This window comes from Bufo gargarizans, chromosome 3 (genome assembly GCF_014858855.1).
Source record: "Bufo gargarizans isolate SCDJY-AF-19 chromosome 3, ASM1485885v1, whole genome shotgun sequence".
Classification (NCBI taxonomy): Eukaryota; Metazoa; Chordata; class Amphibia; order Anura; family Bufonidae; genus Bufo; species Bufo gargarizans.
This window is the reverse complement of record NC_058082.1, coordinates 157,994,009-158,007,611: the sequence shown is the minus strand read 5'-3', so window position 1 is coordinate 158,007,611 and position 13,603 is coordinate 157,994,009. Positions and strand designations below refer to the sequence as shown.

General features: G+C 42.7%; 1 protein-coding gene across 2 annotated transcripts in view; it reads left to right on the top strand.

The window, feature by feature from the left end:
* Nucleotides 1-13,603, top strand: part of RNF41 (ring finger protein 41) — a 65,993-nt gene that overhangs the window by 49,153 nt on the left and 3,237 nt on the right. For both annotated transcript variants that reach the window (XM_044284971.1, XM_044284972.1), the window contains exons 4-5: nt 8,696-8,831; nt 11,911-12,014. In XM_044284971.1, the coding sequence (XP_044140906.1) occupies nt 8,696-8,831; nt 11,911-12,014 (240 nt within the window). The remainder of the gene's footprint in view (nt 1-8,695; nt 8,832-11,910; nt 12,015-13,603) is intronic.

Here is a 13,603-nt window from a genome sequence, read left to right as displayed (position 1 = left end):
GTGTCAAATTTACATGAATAAAAAAAGGATACATATTAGGTATCGTCGCGTCCGTGACAACCTGGTCTATAAAAATATCACATGATCTAACCTGTCAGATGAATGTTGTAAATAACAAAAAATAAAAACTGTGCCAAAACGGCTATTTCTTGTTACCTTGCCTCACAAAAAGTGTAATATAACGCAACCAAAAATCATGTACCCTAAACTAGTACCAACAAAACTTCTACCTTATCCCGTAGTTTCTAAAATGGGGTCACTTTTTTGGAGTTTCTTTTCTAGGGGTGCATCAGGGGGGCTTCAAATGGGACACTGTGTCAAAAAAAAAAAAAACAGTCCAGCAAAATCTGCCTTCCAAAAACCGTATGGCATTCCTTTCCTTCTGCACCCTGCCGTGTGACTGTACAGCTGTTTACGACCACATATGGGGTGTTTCTGTAAACTACAGAATCAGGGCCATAAATATTGAGTTTGGTTTGACTGTTAACCCTTGTTTTTGTAACTTGAAAAAAAATATTAAAGTGGAAAATCTGCCAAAAAAGTGACATTTTGAAATTGTATCTCTATTCCATTAATTCTTGTGGAACACCTAAAGGGTTAACTACAGTTGTAAAAGCAGTTTTGAAACTTGGAAATTTGCAATTTTTTACAAATTATTTGTACATTTTGTATTTTTTTATTTTTTTTTATTTATAAATAAAAATTTATTTTCATTTTACCAGTGTCATGAAGTACAATATGTGACAAACAGTCTCAGAATGGCCTGGATAAGTCAAAGCGTTTTAAAGTTATCAGCACTTAAAGTGACACTGGTCAGATTTGCAAAAAATGGCCAAGTCCTTAAGGGGTTAAGGACCATTAACATTTCCCTCTGTGTTCAAGCAGTTGGTGTATTAATTTTTTTTCATCTTTCCCTCTGAAATCGTTAACATTTATTTTGTGGAATTTATGGCATTCACTGTGGTTAACCCTTAAGTACTGGGACTACTTTTGGTTTTGCATTTGTTTTTTGTTTTCCTCTCTTCACTACCCCCACATTCCAATAGCGATAACTTTTTCTTTTTAATTTTTCGTTCATGTAGCCATATGGGACAGGATGCATTTTAGGGCACCATTTAATTTACTTTAGTTATTGGTAAATAGGAAACAAGTTATTTGTGGGTTAAAATTGAAAGAAACACGCACACAATTTTGTGCGGTTTTGACGTCACTGTGTGGCTCGATGTCCTTTTTATTCTTTTGGATTTTTTTTTTTTTTAAATAGAACCTGTGATATTTCGATCCCTTGTCCTATTCACCTTTAATGGAGATCTATTAGGGTGAATAGGATTTTTACACTGTCCACGCCTCATACACAGAGCAGCAGGGAGCTTGCCATAGCAGGTCAGAAAGGCTTCAGCAGTGTCCAGGCTGCCATGGTAACCAATCGGAGCCCCACAATTTCACTGCGTTACTCCGATCGGAAGGCAGAGGGAGCTGTATCCCTCTGCATTATCTTACAGGTGCCATGGTATGTGTTGATCACGGCAAATGAGGGGTTAAATGAAGGGGTTCGTCGGCACCCGCCACGTATGTAGCCAGCTCACTGCAGCAGCCCACTCCATACATTTACTCAATGGAAAATTGCAGGACTGATGCAGACACAAATATACATGTCTGAATGAGCCCTAACTGTAGTCATTGCTAGTGAATTCTTAAAGGCTACAGGTACTGAAGTTGTTTTTCTGTTTTTGCTTTACAAAACAATTAAGATTGACTTAAAAAAAAAAAGTGTTGCCTTTTAAAGGGAATGTGTCACCAGCGACCTCCCTATCCAACTATTTGCATACACACAGCTGCGGTTCACCTGATTAAAACCCTTTTTTTTTTAATGCAAATTAGGCCTTTTGCACCTTTCTGTGGCCAGCCCTTCCTTTGCTGCTTTGCCACTGCCCTGTCAATCAAAGCGGTGAGGGAGGGGCTCATTTGAGTAACAAGTTTTGGGGCAGACACCGCTGGGCCTTTGTGCTAAATCTCCAGTCACCAAGAATATGAGTAGTTTTGGAAGTACTCTATATTATGTATATTGTATTTGGACAGGTTTTCCTACTTGAAGTTACTGTACACTGCCTGGTGCCAAGAACACTGCTTAGCCTGAGTTCACATCAGCCTTCAGCCTTTCTGTTCTGCTCCATTATAGGAGCTGGAGAACAGAGAATGGTTTTGGCACATAACTGGGATGAATGGAGCCTACGGACCCCATAGACTATAATAGGGTCTGTTAGGTTTCCACTCAGAGCAAGATTTTTGAAGCGGAGACAAAAGTCCTGTATATACAACTTTTGTTTTTTGCTTCAAAAATCTTCCTCTGAGCAGAAACCCTAAAGGACCCCATAAGGCTACTTTCACACTAGCGTTCGGGGCTCCGCTTGTAAGTTCCGTTCAAAGGCTCTCACAAGCGGCCCGGAACGCTTCCGTCCAGCCCTAATGCATTCTGAGTGGACGCGGATCCGCTCAGAATGCATCAGTCTGGCGGCGTTCAGCCTCCGCTCAGCAGGCGGACACCTGAATGCTGCTTGCAGCGTTCGGGTGTCCGCCTGGCCGTGCGGAGGCAAACGGATCCGTCCAGACTTACAATGTAAGTCAATGGGGACGGATCCGTTTGAATATGACACACTATGGCTTTCAATGTAAAGTCTGGACGGATCCGTCTGAGGCTACTTTGACGCTTAGAATTTTTTTTACAATATAATGCAGACGGATCCGTTCCGAACGCATCCACCGTCTGCATTATATGAGCGGATCCGCTCTAAACGCAAGTGTGAAAGTAGCCTTAGTCTATGGCATGGATGTCAAACTCATGGCCCTCCAGATGTTGCAAAACTACAACTCCCATCATTCCCTTATAGCTGTAGTATGCCCAGGCATGATGGGAGTTGTAGTTTTGCAACAGCTGGAGGGCCACAAGTTTGACATCCCTGGTCTATGGGATCCGTAGACTGTTATGTGCCAAATCCGTCCATTCTGTTGTTCTGCTCCTGTAATTGAGCAGAAGAACGGAAAGGTTGAACGCAGATTTGAACTCAGCCTTAGCGTGCAAATCAACTGAACAAGCCCGTACAGACATAAGCCAGCAAGGAATGCAAATAAGTAATGCGGTGTATTTATGGGCTTGCTTAATTTTCAGTAGTCTCTGTAAAGTGGTGTTTAAAGAGGACCTGTCACCTCTGTAGTGACTACTTGCATTCCTCTTGTAATAACTGTCATGCCAGTCCTGTTATTCCTTCTAGAAAGTTATGAATGAATGGCCAGCAGTTTGCAGAGCAATACAAACATCCCATTTTGTGACGTTTTCTCAGTAGTAGTAGTAGTAGTAGTGGCGTGACTATGCCCAGGATGAAGCTTCACAGTAAAGTTCTCTCTGTGTTGAGCTGCATCAGAGCCCCTTCCCCTCTGCTTGAGCGATAGCTGGAGCATCTAACCAGGAGACCCCCACAGCTGTCACTTAGAGGGGGGGGGGGGGGGGGGGGGGTGAAGCCGCACAGTGCAGGGAGCACGTCATTGTGAAGCTCCAGCACTTCAAGTGGATCACAAAAGGTATGTTTGTCCTGCTGTCCCCAGCCCCTGCCTAATGTTGTCAGCAGTTTGCCATGGTGAAAACTGCTGGCAGACCTCCTGGCCTTTCTTCAGGTTTAACCTTTTTTATAATGACAACCTAGTCTGTCCCATGAGAATTGGGCATTAAGAATTTAAAGAGGACCTTTCATCTGTTTTTACTTATAGGAGCTAAATACCTGTACTTGCTGCCACCCGTGTTTTTAACCTTGCTGCTACGCCCCGCTGTGCCCTCCTGAAGTTTTCACGCTCAGTATGCTAATACTGAGCATCGGAACAGGGAGGAGGAGAAGACGCCAGGGTTTCTCAATGGGCTTCTCTCTGGCTGTACTGCGATCCAATCGCATCGGAGAGCGTTACAGCCAGGGATGTTTGGCACAGCTGGGTGTAGGAGCGATTTAAAAAAAACGGGTGGCAGGATCAGCAGGGTGTACCCTGCAAGTACAGGTATTTGGCTCCTATAAGTAAAACAGATGAAAGGTCCTCTTTAAAGATTTCTTGGTAACTACCTTTTTATTCTGAAGAGTGTATTCTGACTCCATGTCTTGCCATTCCTTTGGTATTTATTTATTTCTACTAGCAATTTACGAATTGTCAGCAGCTGTAAAGGTACAGATGGGTGTTACCAGTTGGGGGGGGGGGGGGGCATTTGCAACTAGACCCGCAGCTCTGCAGTTAAATACAGCGGCGGGGCACAGGAGATGATAGTTCTCTGCCCTGCTGCCGATGTTCTTCTGAGCAGTGCAGTGGAGAAAGTCTCACTACCCCCTGTGCTGCCGCCAATAAGAAGAGACACGGGAGGAGGAGGGGAGGGGCTGTGGGCTCTGCACCACCAATGAAGATAACTGACCTGTTAATACAAATACAGGAGGCGGGTGCCGGAATCATATAGCTGGCACCCAACCTCTGACTGGGAGCTGTGGCACCTGAGGGGGTTAACTGCAGCCGATCGCAGCTCCCTGTATTTGTATTATTCAGTATTGGTCATTGGTGGTTCAGTGGCAGTTCCGATCAGAGCCCCAGAACTGTAATCGCTGAGCTCCGATCGGTTACCATGGCAGCCAGGACACTCCTGAAGCCCTGGCTACCATAGACTGCTGCCCTGTGCACAAAGCCCAGGGCAGCAGGGAGAGTGTAGTCTTAATCACCATGATAGAGCTCTATTAGGGTGACTAGGACAAAGGGTTCCAGCCCCTAAGGGGGCTAATAGTAAGTAAAAAAAAAAACACAAACTCTAAAATTAAGCATACATCACCCCCTTTCCCAATTTTGCATATAAAATATATAAACTATGAATAAATATCTCCTATGCAGTGAACGCCGTAACAGAAAATAAAGGAGAAATAAATAAAAAAAACATGCGATTTGTTTTTTGTTTTTGTCACCTTGTCACCCCAAAAAATAGGATAGGACTGTTCTATTATGGGCCAAATGTTTCATAAAATGCAGAATGCACACAGCTTTTTTTTTTTTTTTTCGCGTGGTATTGAGTATTGCAATACTCTTTTATGGTGTCACAGTGCGACACAACAGTAACAAAAAATACATCAAAGATGGATTTTTCTGTGACTGTTGCTTCGCATGCGACACCATAGACTATCATTATAAAAATTGTCATGCAACACATGTTGTCGTGTAGCCCTAGCCTAACTCCATATTAAAGGCTAATTTAATGAAATCATATACAGTGACGAACAGAAGTATTTGAACACCCTGCGATTTTGTAAGTTCTCCCACTTAGAAATCATGGAGGGGTTTGAAATTCACATTGTAGGTGCATTCCCACTCTGAGAGACAGAATACAATACATACAATGTGATTTCCTGAAGTGGTTTTATGATTTATTTATTTTTTATAATTTATTTGTCTTGCACTGCTGAACATAAGTATTTGAACACCTGCGAAAATCAGTGTTAATATTTGGTACAGAAGCCTTTGTTTGCAATTTCAGAGGTCAAACGTTTCCTGTAGTTCTTGACCAGGTTTGCACTCACTGCAACAGGGATTTTGGCCCACTCCTCCATACAGATCTCCTCTAGATCTGTCAGGTTGGCTGTGTGCTTTAGGTCGTTGTCATGTTGGTAGACCCAGCCACAAACCCATCTTAAATGCTCTGACTGAGGGAAGGAGGTTGTTGCTCAAAATCTCACAATATATGGCCCCATTCATCCTCTCCTTTAATACAGTGCAGTCGTCCTGTCCGCTTTGCAGAAAAGCCCCCGCAAAGTATGATGTTGCCTTCCCCAAGCTTCACAGTAGGGATGGTGTTCTTGGGATGCAACTCATCCTTTTTTCTCCAAACACGACGAGTGAAGTTTAACCAAAAAGTTCTACTTTGGTCTTATCTGACCACCTGATTCTCCCATGCCTCCTCTGGATCATCCAGATGGTCATTGGCAAACTTCAGACGGGCCTGGACATGTGATGACTTGAGCCTGAACCTTCTGTGCAATACAGGATTTGAAACCATGACTGTGTAGTGTTCTACCGACAGTGACCTTTGAAACTGTGGTCCCAGCTCTCTTCAGGTCATTGACCAGCTCCTCCCTTGTAGTTCTAGGTGGATTTCTCACCTTATCAGTGATGCCCCATGAGGTGAGATCTTGCATGGAGCCCCAGTCTGAGGGAGACTGACAATAGTCTTTAGCCTCTTCCATTTTCTAACAATTGCTCCAACAGTTGATCTATTTTCACCAAGCTGCTTGGCAATTGCCCCGTAGCCCTTTCCAGCCTTGTGGAGATCCGCAATTTTTTTTTCTTTTGACACCACTGAAGGAGTGGGAAATTATATACACTCCGAAACACGTTTGGTCTAAAGAGAAAATAAGTTTGAAGTGCCCCAGCATTACATTGAGAAAAGTACTAAGTTGCGCAACTGGAATATTACGAAGGACTTTTATCTTGGAAATCTTGCTCACCAGCCTGATTAGCCACCAAGAGCACCTGTCTACTAACCCATTGACCCCAGGACTCAAAACCGGCAAATACAACAGGGTTAATATTAAAGATCTCGAGAGAACCCACGAGACTCTCCACGCAAGGAGCCGCATTCACTCTGAACACAGGTGGGACGCCACACAGCGTGTAACATCACCTGCGGTCTGGAGATGCGAACTGTCAGTACTCTAATGCCGATACTACAATTGTAGAAAGCAGGGGTTATTTTGAAGTGGACGAACTAAAACTATACCAAATATCCCCACTTGAATATACTTTGACATCACTCCATATCCTTCCCAATGTGAGCATGCACAGCACATAATTAATCTACTGCACTGTTTCTGGAGAGACAATTCAAACAGATTTAACGGCTTCACTATATAGGGTGTGGAGTCTACCCCCTTGTCAATATCTTTTCCACATATATGTGACCTTTGCCTGAGTCACCACATATCGCCATTTGGTGATTAAAGTTATCATATTTATATTTTTTTTTTTGTTTTACTGCTATTGACTGCCGCCAATATTTTATCATATATAGATATTATAGTATGTTGAATAAATAACTATTATTCAAAGTGAACCAAATATTCTGGTCGTGCCTATCTCCACTTTTAATATCCATTTTATTCACAGGGGGGATCTATTGATAGTAGCACCCATACATCTTACCTACTTTGTAGATTGCTATATTTTTTTATCCAAGTTAGCCGTAGAAGTGGACTTTTTAAAGGCACAGTAACAGGTCTTCAAGACAGAATTCTTGTTGTTTCTAAGGTGTTCAAATACTTATGTTCAGCAGTGCAATTCTTAAAAAAATCATTATTTAAAAAAAAAAAAAAATTATTCTGTGAGTGGGAATGCACCTACAATGTGAATTTCAGACCTCTCCATGATTTGCTAAATCAGACCTCTCCATGGGAGAACTTGCAAAATCACAGGGTGTTCAAATACTTCTGTTCCTCACTGCATAACTTGTATAGTCATGTCTAGAGATGAGCGAATTTCAGGTTATGAAATTCCATCACTCTTTTTTTACTGGTAAAAGGTGAATTGTTATGGATTCCGTTACCACGGACCAGAACGCAATTTGATGACGGAATTACTTTAGAGACATTCCGTTATTCATTCCATCATAATAGAAGTCTATTGGCTGCAAAACGGATCTGTTCTGTTATGCTGGGGAGTCCTCTCCTGCATAACTGAAATGGGACTGATTCATTTTGCAGCCCATAGACTTCTATTATGATGGAATTGCATTGCGTTCTGGTCCGTGGTAACTGAATCCATAACGCAATTCACCTTTTACCAGTAAATGAAGCGTGATGGAATTTCATAACCTGAAATTTGCTCATCTCTAGTCATGTCAGTTGACATCTGCCGGAATTCAGAGTTAAAGGGTTTCTGTCATCAGAAATTCTGTTATGTAGCTGACTGACATTAGTGATGTGCTATTGTCAGCAGTACATAAGTGTGATTTTATAATTGTGTCCCTGCGCCGTTCTCCCAAAAAAATAAATAAATAAATACACTTAAAAAATATGCTAACCTAGAGGCTCGGTCTACGAACCATTTAGCACGCCCAGGTCCTCTTGAGTGACGTCCGACTTCTCCTGATCGGCGAAGAAATCCCGCGCCTGCGCTGTCCCGTTTTGTATTTGGCGCAGTGAATGAAGGATGTGCTCCTGGTGCCCCCCACCCGCCCGTTGCTGGATGTATAACCTGTATGAGGTGCCTTGGCATTATAGGGGTTGGCTAACCCCTTTAAGTGTTTTATTGACCTGTACATTCGGAGTGAATTCCTTGCCAGGTGATTTCCATGGTATTCTTATGGCTGGGCACCTCCATAGGCAGTGTGTTGAATTATCCTTATATCCTGTGCATTTGGGCAAACTTTAGTATATAATCATCCAGCTGGGTGTTGTAGAGCAGACAGTGCTTTCAACGGGCCCTCCATTGCATTTTTTTCCTTTATCTTCAGGAAATCCTGTTTTGAGGGTCTTTTTAGTTACGCTTGATGCTGGGCAGTCGCTTCCTCTGCTTCTCTGCACAGGACATACTACAGTCTCCTGGGAAAAATTATCCCCAGGGAACTTTTTTTTTTTTTTTTTTTTTTTTTTTAAATCTTTTAGTAATGTAGTTTATTTTTCTTATCTTTCAGCCTTGAAATGCCCAAAGATGAACTACCAAATCATAACTGCATAAAGCATCTTCGCTCTGTAGTGCAGCAGCAGCAAACTCGTATAGGGGAGCTAGAAAAAGCAGCGGCTGAGAACAAGCACCAGCTCTCTGAGCAGGTATAGTATGAAAAGCAGGAACTCCTACGAACACTACTCAGTTCCTGGAATAAAGTGCTTTCTTTTAGTACAGGGCTCTCACTTATTTACCCACCGGTATTGTAGTGTATACAGGCAAATATGTCCGATATCCATTAATGTGTTGACACTGCATTTCACACCTTGCTCAATAAAACTTTTTCCACTAACCCTTTCTTTCACTGACCTTTTTGGGAATCCAGCAGTTGATTCACTATTTCTCCCATTCTGACATTTACCATGACCCCCTTGGGTTCCAGCTTTCTGGTCCATCCTAAACACAGTAAATGCTTTGAGATCACTAACCAGTGTTATACAACTGACACGTGCAGGCAATGACCGCGTTCGGAGGCAACTCCAATCCCGATCCCTTAACTCCTCAAATGCCGGCAGTAGTGACTGGCATCTAAAGAGGTTTTCAAAGGGAGGGGGGCTTCCTCTGAGACCCGTTTGGAGTGAAATCAGTTGGTTGTTATGGCAGAGTGGGACCTTATGAAGGCTCCTAGGATTGCCATGGTAAACTGCCTGTTAAGCCGTGTCTCAGGGCATTGTGGAGAATTCCTATAAACTTGACTAGTATAATATGGCAGTTTATGGTATGAATGATTCAACATGTTCAAGACCCCGGGAGTGACTAAAGAAAAAAGTTCCAATGAATTACAAACTGAAATTCCCCCCCCCCCCCCCCCCCCCTTCCCCCAATTTTATATATTAAAATAAACCTAATTGGTATTGCCGTGTCCAAACAACTCAAATATAAACATATTTATCCTGCATGGTAAAAGGTTATGTACCAATAAAAACTACAGGTTGCCCCCACAGAAAAGAACATGCACTCTCGCTTTGTTGAGGGAAATATCAAAAGGCTATAGGAAGAGGTTTGCAGTGCTCCAGTGAGCACTGCGGCCTCCTCGCAGTTACCAAGCACGTTGCCATCCATTGGAAAGCGTCTGTGCTTGGTATTGTGGCTCAGCCCCATTCACTAGGCTGTGTGACCGATGAACATGACGTTACTGGTCTAGAAAGAAGCTGCAAGGTTCACTGGCGCTCTGCACTCTCTACAAACAGCTGATCGGCGGGAGTGCCAGGAGCTAGACCCCACTGATTTATTCATATTGATGATCTATCCAGAGGATAGGCCATCAAAATCTTGGACAACTCCTTTTTAAAGGGGGTTATCTGGTTTTCTTATATTGTTGACCTATGCTCAGGATAGGTCATCAATATCAGCAGGGGTTCAACTCCTGGCACCCTGTTTGCCATCTACATTGCATCGGCGAAACAGTGTAATTACAGCTGCTCAGTCTCCGCTGAACGGCAGGAGAGTCAAACCCCCTCTTATATGGTATTAATGACCTATGGTTAATATGTGAAATCTGGACAACCACTTTAAGCTGACATTTTTGTATATAGGGAACACTGCTGTTGTCCCCTTGTGTCTTCTGTTTGTAAAATCAAGCGTGCATAATAGAGATGAGTTTCATATTTTGAAATTTTGTTAGTAAAAGGTGAATTGAGTTATGGTCTGTGGTAACGGAATCTATAACGCAATTCTATGACTGAATGCCTTTAGAGGCATTCCGTTATTCATTCTGTCAAGTCGATCGGCTGCAAAACTGATCCGTCCCGTTTCTGTTATGCAGGGGAGTCCTCTCCAGCATAACTGAAACGGAATGGATCAGTTTTGCAGCCCATAGACTTCTATTAAGATGGAATGCCTCTAAAGGCATTCTGTTATGCATTCCATCATAGAATTGCGTTATGGTCCTTGGTATCGGAATCCATAACGCAATTCACCTTTTACCAACAATCGAAGTGTGAACGAATTTCATAAGCGGAAATTCGCTCATCTCTAATGCATAAGTTTTAAATGCAGAGAGGGAAATATGTTGCTGCAGGAAGGCTGACAGCTGCTTATGTCAAGAGTGGAAAGGATTGGGCCTGTTGAAATTCAGACTGCTTGATCCTATATTTCTTTCGCAAGAAAAATTTAGTTCACCATCTTGGGCTGTTTTCACACTAGCGCTATTGATTTCCATTCTGCACTTACATGAGCAGAATAATGAAAATATTAGAAGCGCAGAATCCAGCATATAACTGAACCTATTGGTTCTATGTGGATACCATTGACTATAATGGTATCCATAATTTTACCGGACAAAATAGTCCGCTTTGCGTTTTTTTTTTTTTTTTTTTTACTGATATTTGCACGAGGATATGTTACTGATACAGATGTGAACTTAGACTGTTGTTGTTATGGTCCATTTTTGAAGAAAGTCTATTTCTGTGGAAATGTGTTTTATGCTAAAGTCGGCTGACTGCCCTAAAAATTGTTAGACTGTAATGTGCTCCTTTCTGGTAACTAAACAGGTCAATATAGTTATAATTTGTAGCCTGTGGCTTGGTGACATCATGATTATCTTCAAAAAGCATCACTTGGGGTACTTTCACACTTGCGTTTATTCTTTTCCGGCCATGAGTTCCCCCTCAGAGGGGCTCAAAACCGGAAAATAACTGATCAGTTTTATCCTAATGCATTCTGAATGGAGAGCAATCCGTTCAGGATGTCTTCAGTTCAGTCTCTTTGACTTTTCAGGACGGAGATAAAACCGCAGTACTTGTCGGAATGCCGGATCCAAAACATATTTTTTTTTATTTTTTTTCCCCCCCATTGAAATGCATTAATGCCGGCTCTAGCTCCGAGTGTTTTGGCAAAACTGATCCGGCATTGCGGTCTGTGCATGCTCGGACTGAAAAAATATAAATGCCGGATCCATTTTTCCAGATGACACCGGAGAGACTGATTCGGCATTTCAATGCATTTGTCATACGGATCAGGATCCTGACAAATGCCATCAGTTTGCGTCCGTGTTGCCGAATCCGGCGGGCAGTTCCGGTGACGGAACTGCCTGCCTGAATCCTCTGCCGCAAATGTGAAAGTACCCTAAGGGCCAAGCATTTCTCCATTTTCAATACAAACTGTATGCAGGAATACTGATTTTTTTTATTTTTTTTTTATTTTTTTTTAATAACCTTTCGTTACCTCCTTGCACTGTTTCAGAAACGGGACATTCAGCTTTTAAAGGCGTACATGAGGGCGATCCGCAGTGCCAACCCAAACCTGCAGAACTTGGAGGAAACTATAGAGTATAATGAAATTCTCGAGTAAGTGGCAATAATCTTGTAGATTAATTGTAGTTCTCATACAGTTGACAAAAATATCAGCAATTCCTTATGTAAACTTTAACCTGTAAGCCAAAGCTGGCTCAAACAAACTGTTTTGAAAAGGACATGTTTTTTATTTTATGTCGACCAGCCAAAATGTATTGTGAAATGTCCTTTAAAGGTATAAATTCATCTCCCATCCACAGGACCGCTGGCTCCCTCACTGATCCTGAGAATGGGGGTCCAATGTCCCCTGTCCTGCTACATTAATTCAATATTGGATTCCCAGAGATCCCAAGTATGGTGCTCTGTTTCCAGCAGCCCCACCAAGATTGAATGGAGTAGCAGGGCGTGTGCTTAGCGCAGCGGGCCATCAGGACAGACATGGAAACCCCATTCCTGAGACTTGTAGAGGTCTCAGCCGTCAGATCCTACCATCAGTTATTCTGCGGATGGGGGATAACTTTCATACTTGGCGCAACCCCTTTTAAAGCGTAATTGAGCTTTCAAATAAGGTCTGTTTAAAACCTATTCTAGATGCAAATGATTTTTCCATTCAGAGTACAGATTCCTCTGTGGACCCAGTGTGCGATGTACAGGCAGGAGCTGTCATCTATGTGATATGCCATGTTTTAGCAGAGAGGGCACAGGCAGGAGCAGCGATGTGCTATGCTGAGCTCCTGCCTGTACATTGCTCATAAGGCCCCACAGTGGAATCTGTGCGCGCGCACACACACACACACACGCCTGTTTATCCACTCACTTTTTCTATAAATACTTTTTTAATACATTAAGGCCGAATGCACACGGCCGTGTGCATTCTGCCTAATATTAAAATCAATTCTGAGCGAACTATCTGTTCAGAGAAAAAAAACATAAAATAAATGTTCCTGCAATATATGTAAATGCCCTTAGATGAGTCCTGTCTCCTCCATGCTTCAGAGAGGAGTCCAGCGTTCTGACTTCCGGAGTGCAGCCACACCCTCTACGATTGCTCATCTCCACCCCTTCTCGTCAAAGTCTCGCAGCTGTGCAGTATACATTATATGATCAGTAGTAGTGTTGATCGCAAATATTCTAATCGCGAATATCAGCACTTTGAGAATTTGTGAAGCTATAGAATATAGTGCTATATCTTCGTAATCGCGAATATTCTAGATTCCCCCCTAACCCCCCCCCCTCCCCGCCCCATCAGTGAGTGAGGTGAGGTTCTGCACATGTGTGGGATTTGGGACGTGAGTTCTGGAGGACGGTAGGATCTTTAGATTCTGTCACTCTTATAACGGGAGGTGGGGTTAGGAATGGGAAGTGATGAGGTAACATAGTACATAAGGCTGAAAAAAGACATTTGTCCATCCAGTTCGGCCTGTTATCCTGCAAGTTGATCCAGAGAGGCAAAAAAAACTGCGAGGTAGAAGGCAATTTTCCCCACTTAAGGGGGGGACTCCCTTCAGGCAGTCAGATAACTCCCTGGATAAATGACCTCTCTAGTAGCTATAGCCTGTAATATAACACTCCAGAAATACATCCAGGCCTCTTTTTAATTTTTATTGTACTCTCCATCACCACCTCCTCAGGCAGAGAGTTCC